Source organism: Pseudorca crassidens, chromosome 10, assembly GCF_039906515.1.
Source record: "Pseudorca crassidens isolate mPseCra1 chromosome 10, mPseCra1.hap1, whole genome shotgun sequence".
NCBI classification, from domain to species: domain Eukaryota; kingdom Metazoa; phylum Chordata; class Mammalia; order Artiodactyla; family Delphinidae; genus Pseudorca; species Pseudorca crassidens.
Window position 1 is genome coordinate 67,599,519 of NC_090305.1, and position 14,067 is coordinate 67,613,585.

General features: G+C 40.1%; 1 protein-coding gene across 25 annotated transcripts in view; it reads right to left on the reverse strand.

Moving 5' to 3' along the window:
- The window catches only part of MAP4 (microtubule associated protein 4), a 169,951-nt gene that overhangs the window by 49,990 nt on the left and 105,894 nt on the right, over positions 1-14,067 (reverse strand). For all 25 annotated transcript variants that reach the window (XM_067754202.1, XM_067754197.1, XM_067754204.1 and 22 more), the window contains 2 exons: positions 9,245-9,367; positions 2,362-2,475 (listed from right to left, as the gene is read on the reverse strand). In XM_067754202.1, coding sequence (XP_067610303.1) covers positions 2,362-2,475; positions 9,245-9,367 — 237 coding nt within the window. The remainder of the gene's footprint in view (positions 1-2,361; positions 2,476-9,244; positions 9,368-14,067) is intronic.

A 14,067-nucleotide genomic window follows, 5' to 3' on the forward strand; every position in this document is an offset into this window, starting at 1 on the left:
CAAAGGACGAGCTCTTGCTCCTACATCACAACCAACAGAACGCAACATACAGTAAGGGACAGTGAATCAATTCCTCATCTGTACAGTGAGATTAACATACAACCCTTTCCAACATTAGAAGACACTTTTGTGAAAATGCTTTGTAAATTATTAAGAACTAGACAGATGTAAAAGCATTATTATTATGCTGTCCTCTGCCAGACCTAATATCACATGGGATTTAGTATCGCCTGGTCCTTGCCATCAAGATTATTACAATTTAGCTAGAGAGGCAAGATAGACATATATCAAATAAAGTAAACTGTGTAGTATGGACTAAATGCTATAAGAATTTCAAAAGAACCATGAGACCAGCACAGTCACAGAAGGCTTCAGAGGAGAAGCAAGAGCAGGAAGAGAGGGGAGAGTAGTCAATTTCAAGGATGGAGAGCTCACTGAGCAAAGAAAAGAACGAGGATGCCAACAGGACAAGAATGTTTCTGGGACTATGAGATTAGTCTGATTCAAACAGATCTTGTATACCAGAGAGGGAAAATGGGATTAGAACAAACAGTAGAAGAAAAAATCCAGAAAACCAGAGAATTTAGAGAAAAAAAGTGTGTGTGGGGGAGCTGTCTTAATCATAAAAATGAGACATGAATACAGAACAGGGAGTCAGATGATCAGGTATATTCAGAATTAATTTTAAAGGAGAGCAGGAAGTCTGATAGGCGACCACTGAGGTGGTCTAGGTATGAAGTGATAGGGGCTTGCATGGCGTAAAGCAGAGGGAGCAGAAAGGAAGAGAAGAAAGATGCTGTAAAGAAAGAAGTCAATGCAACTAAGTGACTGCCTAGGTAGTGAGCTGAAAAAACAGGAGTCAAAGCCAAAATCAAATCAGGAGACTAGATGGATTGCATCAAAGTCAACTCATTTAACATCCTTCTTGCAAGAGATCATCAGGCCAAAGAAAAGCATAAGTGAAACATACAACTACTAGCCAGGATCTTTACAAATACAAAATTATAAGCATTATTTGAAGTGGGACTTACTGATGATGGGTACTGAAGGAAACCAGAACATGTTACCCCAAAATATGCCCCTTTGACATAAAAATTTTGAGCTGAAGGCAATTAAGCAAACAACAAATTGAGAAAAAGCTCCTCCCTTTCTGCCTGAAGGCAGGATATAAATTTTCCTTTCACTGGCAAGAGACACTTATCAGGCCAGAGAGGGCACCAAAAGAATATGCAAACAAACCTGACTCCATTAGTTCCCTCTCATATACTTACCTTCCCGAAGTATGACTCTTGGAAGTGTAAAACTGCTTTCCTTTATCCTGTCATTTCTCTACAAATTTAATATTCTTTATTGAGGATGCTACACAAACTGAATTTCTTTCTTTTTTAAAATAAATTTATTTATTTTGTTTTTTTGTTTATATATTTTTGACTGTGTTGGGTCTTCGTTGCTGCACGCGGACTTTCTCTAGTTGCAGCGAGCAGGGGCTACTCTTTGTTGAGGTGTGCCGGTTTTCCTTACGAAGCATGAGCTCTAGGCACATGGGCTTCGGTAGTTCTGCCACGCGGGCTCAGTAGTTGTGGCTCACAGGCTCTAGAGCGCAGGGTCAGTGATTGTGGTGCAAGGGCTTAGCTGCTCTGCAGCATGTGGGGTCTTCCCAGACCAGGGCTTGAACCCATGTGCCCTGCATTGGCAGGTGGATTCTCAACCACTGTGCCACCAGGGAAGTCCCAAACTGAATTTCTAAGCTACACCTTTGAGTTACTTTCCTCCCATGTGATGTATGTTGCATGCGTTAATAAACTATTTGTTTTTTTCTTATTAACCTGTCTATAGAGTCTCAACTGAACACCAAAGATGGGTAGAAGTAAAGTTTTGCCTGCCCTACAGTACCTTGGCCACATTCATGTTAAGTTATACAAAACCAGGAATAAGGAAACTACTAATTGATAACTAAGATCTGTTTAACGTTTAGTTTACCATGTACCAGAAACTATGCGAAGTACTTTTACATAAATTTTATTTCATCAACACCACATCTTTAAGGTAAGAACAAGTGGTGGCCCCATTTTATAAAGAAACCAAAGTTTAGGGAGGACATAACTTGCAGAAGGCCATGAACTAATAAAAATGTGGAGACAGAACCTGGCCCTAGGATATAGGATTCAAGATCCCATGAGAGGAGGTGAGCTGAACCTGAGCAGCCCAACTATGAATTCTCTGTGACTAATCTAGAAGGAGCCTTGTCAGAGCCAGAGCCCCTAAACATGACTTTGCCTAGTGATTCACTTCAAAGGTGATGGGTGAAAAGCCAAATTAATTGATGGAGTTAAGAAATAAATCCAGCTGGAGAAGTCATACCATAACTGTCTTTCAGGGGATCATTTTGTTCTGCAGATGCTGAAGCACTGGTTGTTCCACTGTGGAGAAAGAGCAAATCTTCCAGGCTGTCATCATGGTGCATCTTAAAGGGATCTGGAATAAAGAAGGAATTTAAAACTCATTCCCATTGAACACAACTAGAAAGATTATCATTCCTTTTTATCCTCTGATGAATACTGATTAGCTACATGTGTGTCGTCAACAGTGAGTTAAATATGTTGAGATAATATGTGACTGAATGTGGTAGGGAATCAAATATTCATTAATTCACTTGAGACAAGTTAAAAATACATAATCTCATATTCTCTAAGATTTAATTATCTAAATCAGACAGCCAACAAATACATAAAACTAAAACTACAACTAATGCTCGAGTCTATAATATATTAGGAGGTGAGAGTACAAATATAAACTTTCAATATGTATTTACAGAGCAGACATTCATTTTAGGTTATTAAAAAAAACACACACACACAGAACAAGTAAAAGAGACATTTTCACCTCCTGTGGAGAGCATGAAGAAAACTGCATTTCAAAAGCTGTCTGAATGAGACAAGGTGAACTGCTGGTACCTGGAAAGAATGAACTCTAGACTCAGGAGTTGGCATGAGTAAAGGCACTGAAAACATCAGGTAAACTCTGCACCTTCTTACATGAAAAAAGAGCAAAGCCATTTAGGCCAAGCAAGAATTCTGCTCTCCAAGGAGGCCATCTCGAAATGCAACACACATCTGAATTAGCCTGAAAGTTTATAAAAACACACTGCTGGGCCCTAAGAATCTGCATTTCTAACTAGTTTCTCAGGGAATGCTAATTCCCTTTAGGCACTTCCATTGTCAGAGGCAGCTGCACTGAAGTCCAGGCTTTAAGTGAATGTTCATTCCTGTGGCTCTGAAGCAGCTGCCCCTCCCTCTTATAGTAAGGGATTTCAGGCTTAGGGGAGAGCACGGCACTGCAGAATATGAACGAGCAGAAAGGAAACTGAGAAACTGCTGGGGCTGGAGGAGGCCCCAGTGCTGCTGCTTCAGAACAGCAGAGGAGCTAGAATCTAGACAGATTAGAAAGCTTCATTCTCCCCAGTCTTAACTTGGTTTGGGGTACCTGCTGCTTGCTCTGCCTCTCACACTTCCACTGAAGGAAAACAGGACACTTAAACCAGCAATGAGAATAACTGTTGTATGGTTCACACATTAGGAGGGGAAGAATGCTAAATCACATGTAAAAATCAAAGATTTCTACAAAGTTCTGTCATTTATTCATTACTATTTTACTAGGTGCATATGATATGGCAGACCCTGTGTGTTCTAAAAACCCAAAGATGTATAAATCAGGGTTGAAAACATTTAGGAGATGGATATACTTTAGTTCAAGTCAAGGAAGGTCTTCACTTGAAAAATATTTAAGCTGAGCACTAAAGAACTGAGTGGTTGCGGGACAGAGGAAGACCTTTTCTTTCTCTACCTACATACATTCCCTCTCTTAGTGATCTCATCCAGTCTCACAGTTTAAAATTCCATTCCATAAGATGATGACACTCAAATTTGTATCTCCAGTCATCTCAACCTCTCCCTTTATTTCCTGACTTCTGTATCAAACTGCCAACACTTAATGTATAAAATAAAGCCAAAATGTAATCTGTTTCCCAAATCACTCCTCCTACAGTCTTCCCATCTCTGATGGCATTCTATCTTTTTGGTCCAAAACCCTGGAGTCATCCTTGGTTTCTCTCTTTCATACACCACATCCAAGTCGTCAGGAAATCCAGCTGACTTGACCTTGAAAATGTCCCCCAGTGGGCTTCCCTGGTGGCGCAGTGGATAAGAATCTGCCTGCCAATGCAGGGGACACAGGTTCGAGCCTTGGTCCAGGAAGATCCTACATGCCGCGGAGCAACTAAGCCCGAGCACCACAACTGCTGAGCCTGGGCTCTAGAGCCCACGAGCCACAACTACTGAGCCCGCATGCCACAACTACTGAAGCCTGAGCTCCGCAACGAGAAGCCACCACAATGAGAAGCCTGCACACCGCAACGAGGAGTAGCCCCCGCTCACCGCAACTAGAGAAAGCCCGTGTGCGGCAACAAAGACCCAACACAGCCAATAAATAAATAAATAAAATGAAAAAAAAATGTCTCCCAGAATCTATTTCTTCCCCACCTCCACTACAGTTTCTCACAAGGCTGCAGTGAAGGTACTGCCCAGGGCTGTGATCATTTGGAGACTTGACTGGGGCTGGAGAACCTGCCTACATGATGATGGCTTACTCACATGGTTGTTAACTGGAGGCTTCTGTTCCTCCCCACGTGTGCCTCTCCACAGCAGCAGCTATCGCCAGGGTGAGTAAACCCAGTGTGACCAAGACAGAAACTGTAGTGTCTTTTGTAATCTAATCTTAGAAATGGCATACCATTATTTCTGCCATCTATTCTATTGGTCACATAGCCCAAGCATGGTACGATGTGGAAGGTGACTACACAAGGGTGTGAATACTAGGAGGTGGGGATCACTGGAGCCATCGCCCTGAATCAGTAATTAAAAACTACTCACAAAGAAACGCCCTGGCTGAGATGGCTTCCCTGATGAAATCTACCAAATATTTAAAGAAGAATGAAAATCAATTCTTCACAAACACTTCCAAAAATATTAAAGAGAGGAGGATACTTCCCAACTCATTGTATGACACTAATATAAAACTAGACAAAGACATCTCAAGAAAGGAAAACTACTGACCAGTATCTTTTCTGAACATGGATGCAAAAGTCCTCAACAAATATTTACATATGTGCCAGCATATAAAACTCATTATATACCATGACCAAATGGGATCCATCTCAGGAATGCAACATTGGTTTAACATCCAAAAATCAATTAATGGAATACATACATAACAACAGAATTAAAAAAATAAAACCACATGATCATCAATAGATGCAGAAAAATCACTTGGCAAAACCCAACACCCTTTCACGATAAATCAAACACTCAACAAATTAGGAATAGAAGGCATTTTCCTTAATCTGATAAATGACATCAACAAAAACCGCACAGCTAAGACCATGCTTAATGGTAAAAGACTGGATGCTTTCCCTAACTAAGACCAGGAACAAACAAGGAAGTCTGCTCTTGCCACTTCTATTTAACAGTGTACTGAAGGTTCTAGTCAGGACAATTAAGCAAGGACAAGAAATAAAAGGCAGCCTGATTAGAAAGGAAGAAGTAAAACTTTATTGTAGAGGACATGATCTTATACGCAGAAAATCCTACGGAATCAACTAAAAAACTATTAGAACTAATGAGTTCAGCAAGGTTGGAAGATACAAGATCAATATACAAAAACCAATTCAGATTCAGAAAAATCTGAAAATGAAAGAAAACAATTCCATTCATAAGAATAAAGAACAAAAAATATTAGGAATAAATTTTACAAAAGGGAGTATAAAACTTACACTCTGAAAACTACCAAAATATTGCTGAAAGAAGTAAGGTATAAACACATGGAAAAACATTCTAAGTTTAAGGATTGGAAGACTTAATATTGTTGAGATGGCAAAACTCCCCAAATTGATCTACAGATTTAACACAATTCCTACCAAAAATCCCAGCCGATTTCTTTTTCTTTTAATTAATTAATTAATTTATTTATTTTTGGCTGCATTGGGTCTTCGTTGTTGCCTGCGGTTTTTCTCTAGTTGCGGCAAGCGGGGTCTACTCTTTGCAGTGGTGCAGAGGCTTCTCATTGCGGTGGCTTCTCTTTTGCAGAGCACAGGCTTTAGGTGTGTGGGCTTCAGTAGTTGTGGCATGAGGGCTCAGTAGTTGTGGCTCGCGGGCTCCAGAGCGCAGGCTCAGTAGTTGTGGTGCACAGGCTTAGTAGCTCCATGGCATGTGGGATCTTCCCAGACCAGGGATCGAACCCATGTCCCCTGAATTGCCAGACAGATTCTTAACCACTGCGCCACAGGGAAGTCCCCCAGCTGATTTCTTTATAGAAATTCACAAGCTGACTCTAAAATTAATATGGAATTCCAAAGGATACAAAATAGCCAAAACAATCATCAAAAAGAAGACCAGGGCTTCCCTGGTGGCTCAGTGGTTGAGAGTCCACCTGCCGACGCAGGGGACATGGGTTCGTGCCCCGGTCGGGGAAGATCCCACATGCCGCGGAGTGGCTGGGCCTGTGAGCCCTGGCCGCTAAGCCTGCGCGTCTGGAGCCCGTGCTCCGCAACGGGAGAGGCCACAACAGTGAGAGGCCCGCGTACCGCAAAAAAAAAAAAAGAAGACCAAAGTAGGTAGACTCATACTACTCAATTGCAAAACTTACCACAAAGCAACAGTAACCATGACAGTGTAGTACTGGCATAAGGACAGACATACAGAACAATGGAACAGAACTAAGAGCTGACAAACAAAACTGTATATCTATGGTCAACAAATTTTCAACAAGGGTGCCAAGACAATTCAATGGGGAAAGAATAGACTTTTCAAAAAATGGAGCTGGGACAACTGGATATCCACATGAAGAACAATGAATCTGGACCCCTACACCTTTCACCATACACAAAAATTAACCCACAGTGGATCAAAGACCTCAATATAAGAGCTAAAACTATATAAAATTTTTAGAAGAAAACATAAGGATAAATCCTCATGACCTCAGATTTGGCGATGGAGCCTTAGATATGACACCAAACCTTGAGCAACAAAAGAAAAACTAGATAAAGTGGACATCATCAAAATTAAAAACTGGGCTTCCCTGCTGGCACAGTGGTTGAGAATCCGCCTGCCGATGCAGGGGACATGGGTTGGAGCCCTGGTCTGGGAGGATCCCACGTCCCGCGGAGCAGCTGAGCCCATGTGCCACAACTACTGAGCCCATGTGCCACACCTACTGAGGCCCATGCGCCTGGAGCCCATGCTCTGCAACGGGAGAAGCCACCGCAATGAAAGGCCTGCGTACCGCAGTGAGGCGCAGCCCCTGCTTGCCGCAGCTGGAGAAGGCCCATGTGCAGCAACAAAGACCCAACGCAGCCAAAAATAAATAAATTTAATTAATTAATTATTAAAAACTTTTGTGCTCCACGGACACTACCAAGAAAACCAGAAGATAACCCACAAATTGGGAGAAAATAGTTGCAAATCATAAATCTGATAAGCGTCTAATATGTGAAATATAAAGAATTCTTACAGCACAACAAAAAGATCAACCAATTAGAAAATGGTCAAAGGATCTGAATACACATTTCTCCAAGGAAGATATACAAATAGCCAATAAGCACATGAAAAGATAAAAAGATAATCAACATCATCAGCCATTAGGAAAATGCAAATCAAAATCACCACAAGATACCATTTCACACCCATTAGGTTACTATAATTGTTTAAAAAGGGAAAACAAGTGTTGTCAAGGATGTAGTGATTACAAACCTCATAGGTTACTGGTGGGAATATAAAATGTTGCAGTTGCTTTGGAAAACAGCTTGGCAATTCCACAAATGATTAAACAGAGTTACCATATGATCAGCAATTCCAATCCAGGTTACATTCCTTCATCTACACAAAATCTTGTACATGAATGCTTTAGAAAGCATTATTTACAATAGTTGGGGAAAAAAAGGGGGAGACCAACCCAAATGTCCATCAACTGATGAATAAACAAAATGCAGTGTATCCATACAAAATATTACATGCCCATTTAAAGAATGAAGTTCTAATCCATGCCAAAAAATGCATGTACCTTGAAAACACTGGGCCAAATGAAAAAAGCCAGCCACAAAAGACCACATATTAACATGATGATTCCATTCATACGAAATGTCCTGAATAGGTAAATTTATAGAGACAGAAAGTAGATTTAGTGGTTGCTTAGGGCTGGGGTGGATAAGGAGATGGGAGTGAAATCTAAGGAATACTGAGTTTCTTTATGAGGTGACAAAAAATATTCTAAAATGGACTCTGGTGATGGCTGTACATATATGTAAATATAATAAAATCCACTCAATTGTACATTTTAACTGGGTGAATTGTATGGTATGTGAATTACATCTCATTAAAGCTTTCTTCAAAAATTATGTATATCTGGGACAGCTAATGACTGGAGAGTGGTACAGAACATCAAGTACTAGAACATCTGGAACCAGTTATGGGCACCTTTTAAGTTAGATAGCAAAAAAGAAACCATATATAAGTGGAAACAAATAACTTGAGCTCTCAACCTCATTAACTCTGACATGGAGGTATCAACTACTGCTTTGAGGTGCTTCTGCAGTCCATCCCTCCCACCACTTCCAACTCTAGGCAACTACAGATAGGCTTTTTTTTGTCTCTATAAATTAGTTAGAATTTTATACAAATTGGGTATAAGTTTTAGTTTTCTTTTTTTTGTCAAATGAGGATAATATATACTTGGCAGAGTTAGGTAAGAAACGCAGATAATATGTATACTGAGGCTCTAGTACTGTGTCTGGCACAAAATAGGCATTTGACAAATGGTGCTATTAGTACTATAATAATTCCTTTTGGAAGAACTAAGGTTCTAAGGTACTATTGATCATTTAGTCCTCAATGAATATGAATTTCAGCTTTTTACTCAAAACAGGTTTTGAAGGGGAGAAAACAAAGGGGTACCTGCCTCAGAAGAAGGGATAAATAGAAAGGAGAAAGGGTCAACTAAATGTTCAGGGGAAATAATTATACCTTGGTTGTGCTTTACAAGCCATATTTAGGCTGAAATGTTTTATCTCATTTACTGGTGGGAATATAAAATGTTGCAGTTGCTTTGGAAAACAGCTTAAATAGTGGTGATTGTGGCTTTTCCATGTTTATGTCATAGTTCACATTCAGCAGTCACAAGCAAGCCTTGCACTTACCAGTCTGGATAGGATTCACCACTTGCTCGGGTTCAAAGCAAAAGTTTGTATTTTCTGGCCAGTTCTGGCTGTTCTGATATCCCTGGTAGGCCATTTTCTCTTCAAGGAATTCAGTTGGAGACCCTTCAAATAGAAACAGGAAACAAAAGTTATAAGGTACCACTATTGACATCTGATTATTTTTGGCTTTTGTAAATAATGCTGCTATGAACATTCAAGTACAGGTTTTTGTGTGGACATACGTTTTCAATTCTATTGGGTATATATGCTCAGCAGTTGAACTGCTAGGTGATACAGCAATTCTATGTTTAACATTTTGAGGATCTGCCAAACTTTTCCATAAATGTATATAAATGGCTGTACCAGTTTATAATCTCACCAGTAATGTCTGAGGGTTTCAATTTCTCCACATCTTCACCAACACCTGCTATTATCTTTTTTTATTTTAGCCATTCTAGATATGGGTGTGAAGTGGTACCTCATCATGGTTTTGATTTGCATTTCCCTGATGACTAATGATGTTATGTATTATTTCATGTGCTTATCTAAGGTCACTTTTATGTTTTTCTTCCCCAAAGAAAGGTTTATTCAAATAATTTACCCAATTTTAAATTAAGCTACTTGGTTTTTTCATTATTGAAATGTAAGATTCACTTTCTTGATGATGTCCTTGGAACACAAAAGTTCTTAATTTCAATGAAGTCCAGTTTATGTACTTTTTCGGTCATCTGTGCTTTCAGTGTCGTATCTAAGAAACCACTGACTAATCTAAGGTTACAAAGATTTATGCCCATGTTTTCTTGTAAGAGTCTTATAGTTTTACCTCTTACGTATACGTATATGATCCATGTTGGGTTAATTTTTTATATGGTGTTAGGTAGGGGTCTTAACTTCACTCCTTTGCATACAGCTATCCAGTTTCCCCAGCACCATTTCTTGAAAAGACTGTGCTTCCCCCATTAACTTATCTTGGCACCCTTGCTGAAAAATGTAAGAGTTTACATCTAGACTTTGACAGTTTCTTAAAATGTTAAACTTAGACTTATCACATGACCCAGCAATTCCACTCCTAGGTGTCTACCCGAGAGAAATGAAAACAAATATCTATACAAAGACAATATATGAATGTTCACAGCCATGTTATTCATAATAGCTAAAGACTGGAAACAAACCCCAAATTCATCAACTGATGAATGGATAAACAAAATGTGGTACATATATTGGAATACTGTTCAGCTGTAAACGGGAATGAAATACTGATAAACACCTCAACATAGATGGATGAACTTTACAAGCATTAATAAGCTAAGTGAGAAAAGCATGACATGAAAGACTATATGCTGTATGATTCTGTTTATATGAGTTTTTTAGAAAAGATGACTATAAAGATAAGAAGCAAATCATTGGTTGCCTAGACTGTAAATAGAGATGGGGATTGAGTGTACATGGACTCAAGATAACTTTAAGGGTGGTAAAAAAAATTTCTGAAAAATGGATTGTGGTGATGAATGCACAACTCTGTAAATTTACAATGGGTGAATTTTATAGTATGTAAATTACATCTCAATAAAGTGGTTAAAAAAAAAATCTAGGACTCCCAGGTATGTGCCTTTAGTATATACTTCCCTTGTTGGGGGCTATGAATTTTTGTGGAGAAGGGTATGGAAGTGAGTGAGGAAAGAAGTTTTGAAAGGCTGAAGAGCTACAGTACGAACACGGTTGAAGTTTCCCTACTGCCCTGCTTCTGGAAAAAAGACTAGGACTTTAAAAAGATGTACCTGGGAAAAGGAGAAGGCTCAACCACAGGGTACTTCAAAAAGATCCAGATACCTGCTGCTAATCTCAAGACAAACTTCGAGGGTAAGTGGCAGAACTGTCCCTCCTTTATTACTAGCTAACTCATCAGGTTGCCTTGAGGTACAAATTTTCTCCTTCATGATTGTCCTTTATTTTCATGTTTCATAGAATCACCTAAATCTAATTTCAACTACCTGAAGCATTTGAGGAAAGAGGAGGAAGAGGAATGAAACAAAAAATTTATCCTAGATTACATTCCCTGAAATGTTCCTTCAGGAACACATCCCAAGAGAATGTTAGATATCTGAGGCCATTTTTTTTTCTCTAAACATTTTTACTTAAGCATAATAAATCTGTGGACTTTAAGTTATCTTCCATGCCTGCAAGAATGGAAGGGGGATAATATACTGTATTTTTACTTAAGATATTTCAATTATAATTGTATAATTAAAACTCTTCTTATATAAGTGAAATGCCTAATCTCTGAGAAACTTATCTGCTGAAGGTAGACTGTACATGACAAAGCCTCCCAAGTTCTACCTGTCAAAGAGAGCCTCTAGCAGTTGTTCTTCTCTGAACGTTCCAGGCCTCCAGACCTGCACACAACTAAGAAACTTCTGCTATAAGTTATAAGAGAAGGAAGCAAATCAATTCTTCAGGAGAGACTTTTTCTAAAATTCAGGCAGTATCTGTCATGAATATCTTTTTAAGATGGAAACTGATCATCATAATCATCTTTCATCAATAACAGTTTACAATGGATGTAGAGGATGTTCCACACATAGCTATTCCCTAGGTCAACTATCAATAAATGACAAAGGTACAGAAGTAAATACACCATTAGTTATGGTACAACCTGGGGACAGGGATTAGAGAAAAACTCAGCAATACAGCTCAGCTATGGCATCTACTACCAGAAGGGAATTAAAACATCCTGCAATGTGGCCCTGGCAAACTCATGTCTAAGACCTCCAGAGGCTGAAATGCAACCTCTCCATCCCCTCAAAGCACTCCCTCCCTCCCCCTTTTGGTCTCTCTCCAGGATTCTTTCTCTTTTCTGTCCCTCCTTTGGCTTTAAGAGAGCCAACTTTAAATGGCATTTCAACACAAGGAAGTTCTCCAGAGCTGACTATAGTCCAACTGGGTTAACTGTGTGATTTAATATTCTGTAGTAGCTTATATGTAATCATCATTATTTCAGCAGATATATAGGGCCAGTTTGATATCTGCCACATTCTGATTTTTAGATGGTGCTGGAGAAAAAGTCGCAAGGCTGACGGAAACAAAAGACAAAATCCTCAGGAGAGCAATAAGACAGCAAGAACGAATCAACTGGTGATTACGCAGCTCTGAATTAAGAGCACCAAGAAATATGAAATATTCAAAAAAAACAGAGATTGAGGTTCTTCACTTCAGTTTTCCCCAGGCAAACTTCCCACCTTTTCAATACTTTTTGTTTTTGTTTTGTTTTTTGCAGTACGCGGGCCTCTCACTGTTGTGGCCTCTCCCGTTGCGGAGCACGGGCTCCGGATGCGCAGGCTCAGCGGCCATGGCTCACGGGCCCAGCCGCTCCATGGCATGTGGGATCTTCCCGGACCCGGGCACGAACCCGTGTCCCCTGCATCGGCAGGCGGACTCTCAACCACTGTGCCACCAGGGAAGCCCTCAATACTTTTTGATCTCTTTCCCTATCTGCTGTACACTGCTGGTGTACATGATTTGGGTTATTTATAGGGAGTTCAAAAAAAGAAATAGAAAAACAAGAAGCACCAATAAGAATTATTTTACTCTGAATTATTAATTGACAGATAGATTTCTTATAAACAGTATTAGTGGTCATAATTTGCATATTACTAACAAAAAAAACCAAATCTGTGACCGCTTCTATTTCATGTCCTTGGCTCTTTCCAAATCTGTCCCCCATCCCCTGCCCCAGCGGCAACCTTAGAATTTTAGAGAAGAAGGCACCTAGGAGATCACCCAGTCCAAGCCCCTGAAGTTTAAACCACATCTCATTCAATTATCTATTTAAGCACCTGCTATGTGCCAGTCACTGTTCTAGGTATTAGTGATACAGCAGCAAACCAAATGGTGAAAAGTCCTGCTCTCACGGACACTGATCACTATCATCACCATTACACTGTACTTGGGCACTATGAAAACCGAGCAGCAAGTATTAGTCTAGCTGAGGGTTTAAGATATACCCAACAATGCAAATCTCTGCAAGCCTCAGTTTTCACATCTGGTACCTGCCTTACTTACTTCATAAGGCTGAGGGAGGATATGTGAAAGTGCTTAGAAAACTATGAAGAACATGATAGTCCCGCAACTATAATGGGTCACATAGGATAAGTGTCTACAATAACACGTACTAAGTGCTGCTACCGGAGTTTAAAGGTCACATAATATGGTCACGGGATGATCTGGAATATCTTCCACAGGAGATTAGAATTTAACTGGATCTGGAAGGATAGTCAGGAGGATATAATTAAATGGAGCTGGGAGACTGAGAAAGAGACAAAGTGGAGAAGATATCCAGCAGAGGAAAATATGAGTTAAGACCACGGGCAAGAACGGGAAAGTAAGGAGCACACCAATTTAGCTGGAACACACTTACTGGGGGCAGCAGTTCTCCATAGAGGGTAGCTAGAGAATAGCTAGGGTGTCAAAGGCCAAACAGAGTGGCATCCAAGAGTTGTCTGCCTGTATCCCATCTAAAGGGAACCACCCCAGTCCCTTCAAGGTGATCCTGGTATGGCTGTCCATCGTGGTACTTTGCTTTCCTGGCCAAACGAGTATACTTGTAATTCAGGCAGACCCGAAGTCCTTTGGGGAAATCTGATATACAGACATTTTAGAACTTGAGCCATAAGGCTACACTACACCTGGGCTGCCAGTAATCATTCTTCCCACCTTGAATCTGCCTGAGAATGAAGCCAAAGAGGGGGCAGGGACGACAGAGGGAGAGAAGGAAGAATGGAAAAAAGGGAGGAAGAGAGGTAGAGGAAGAGAGAAAAAAGGGGAAG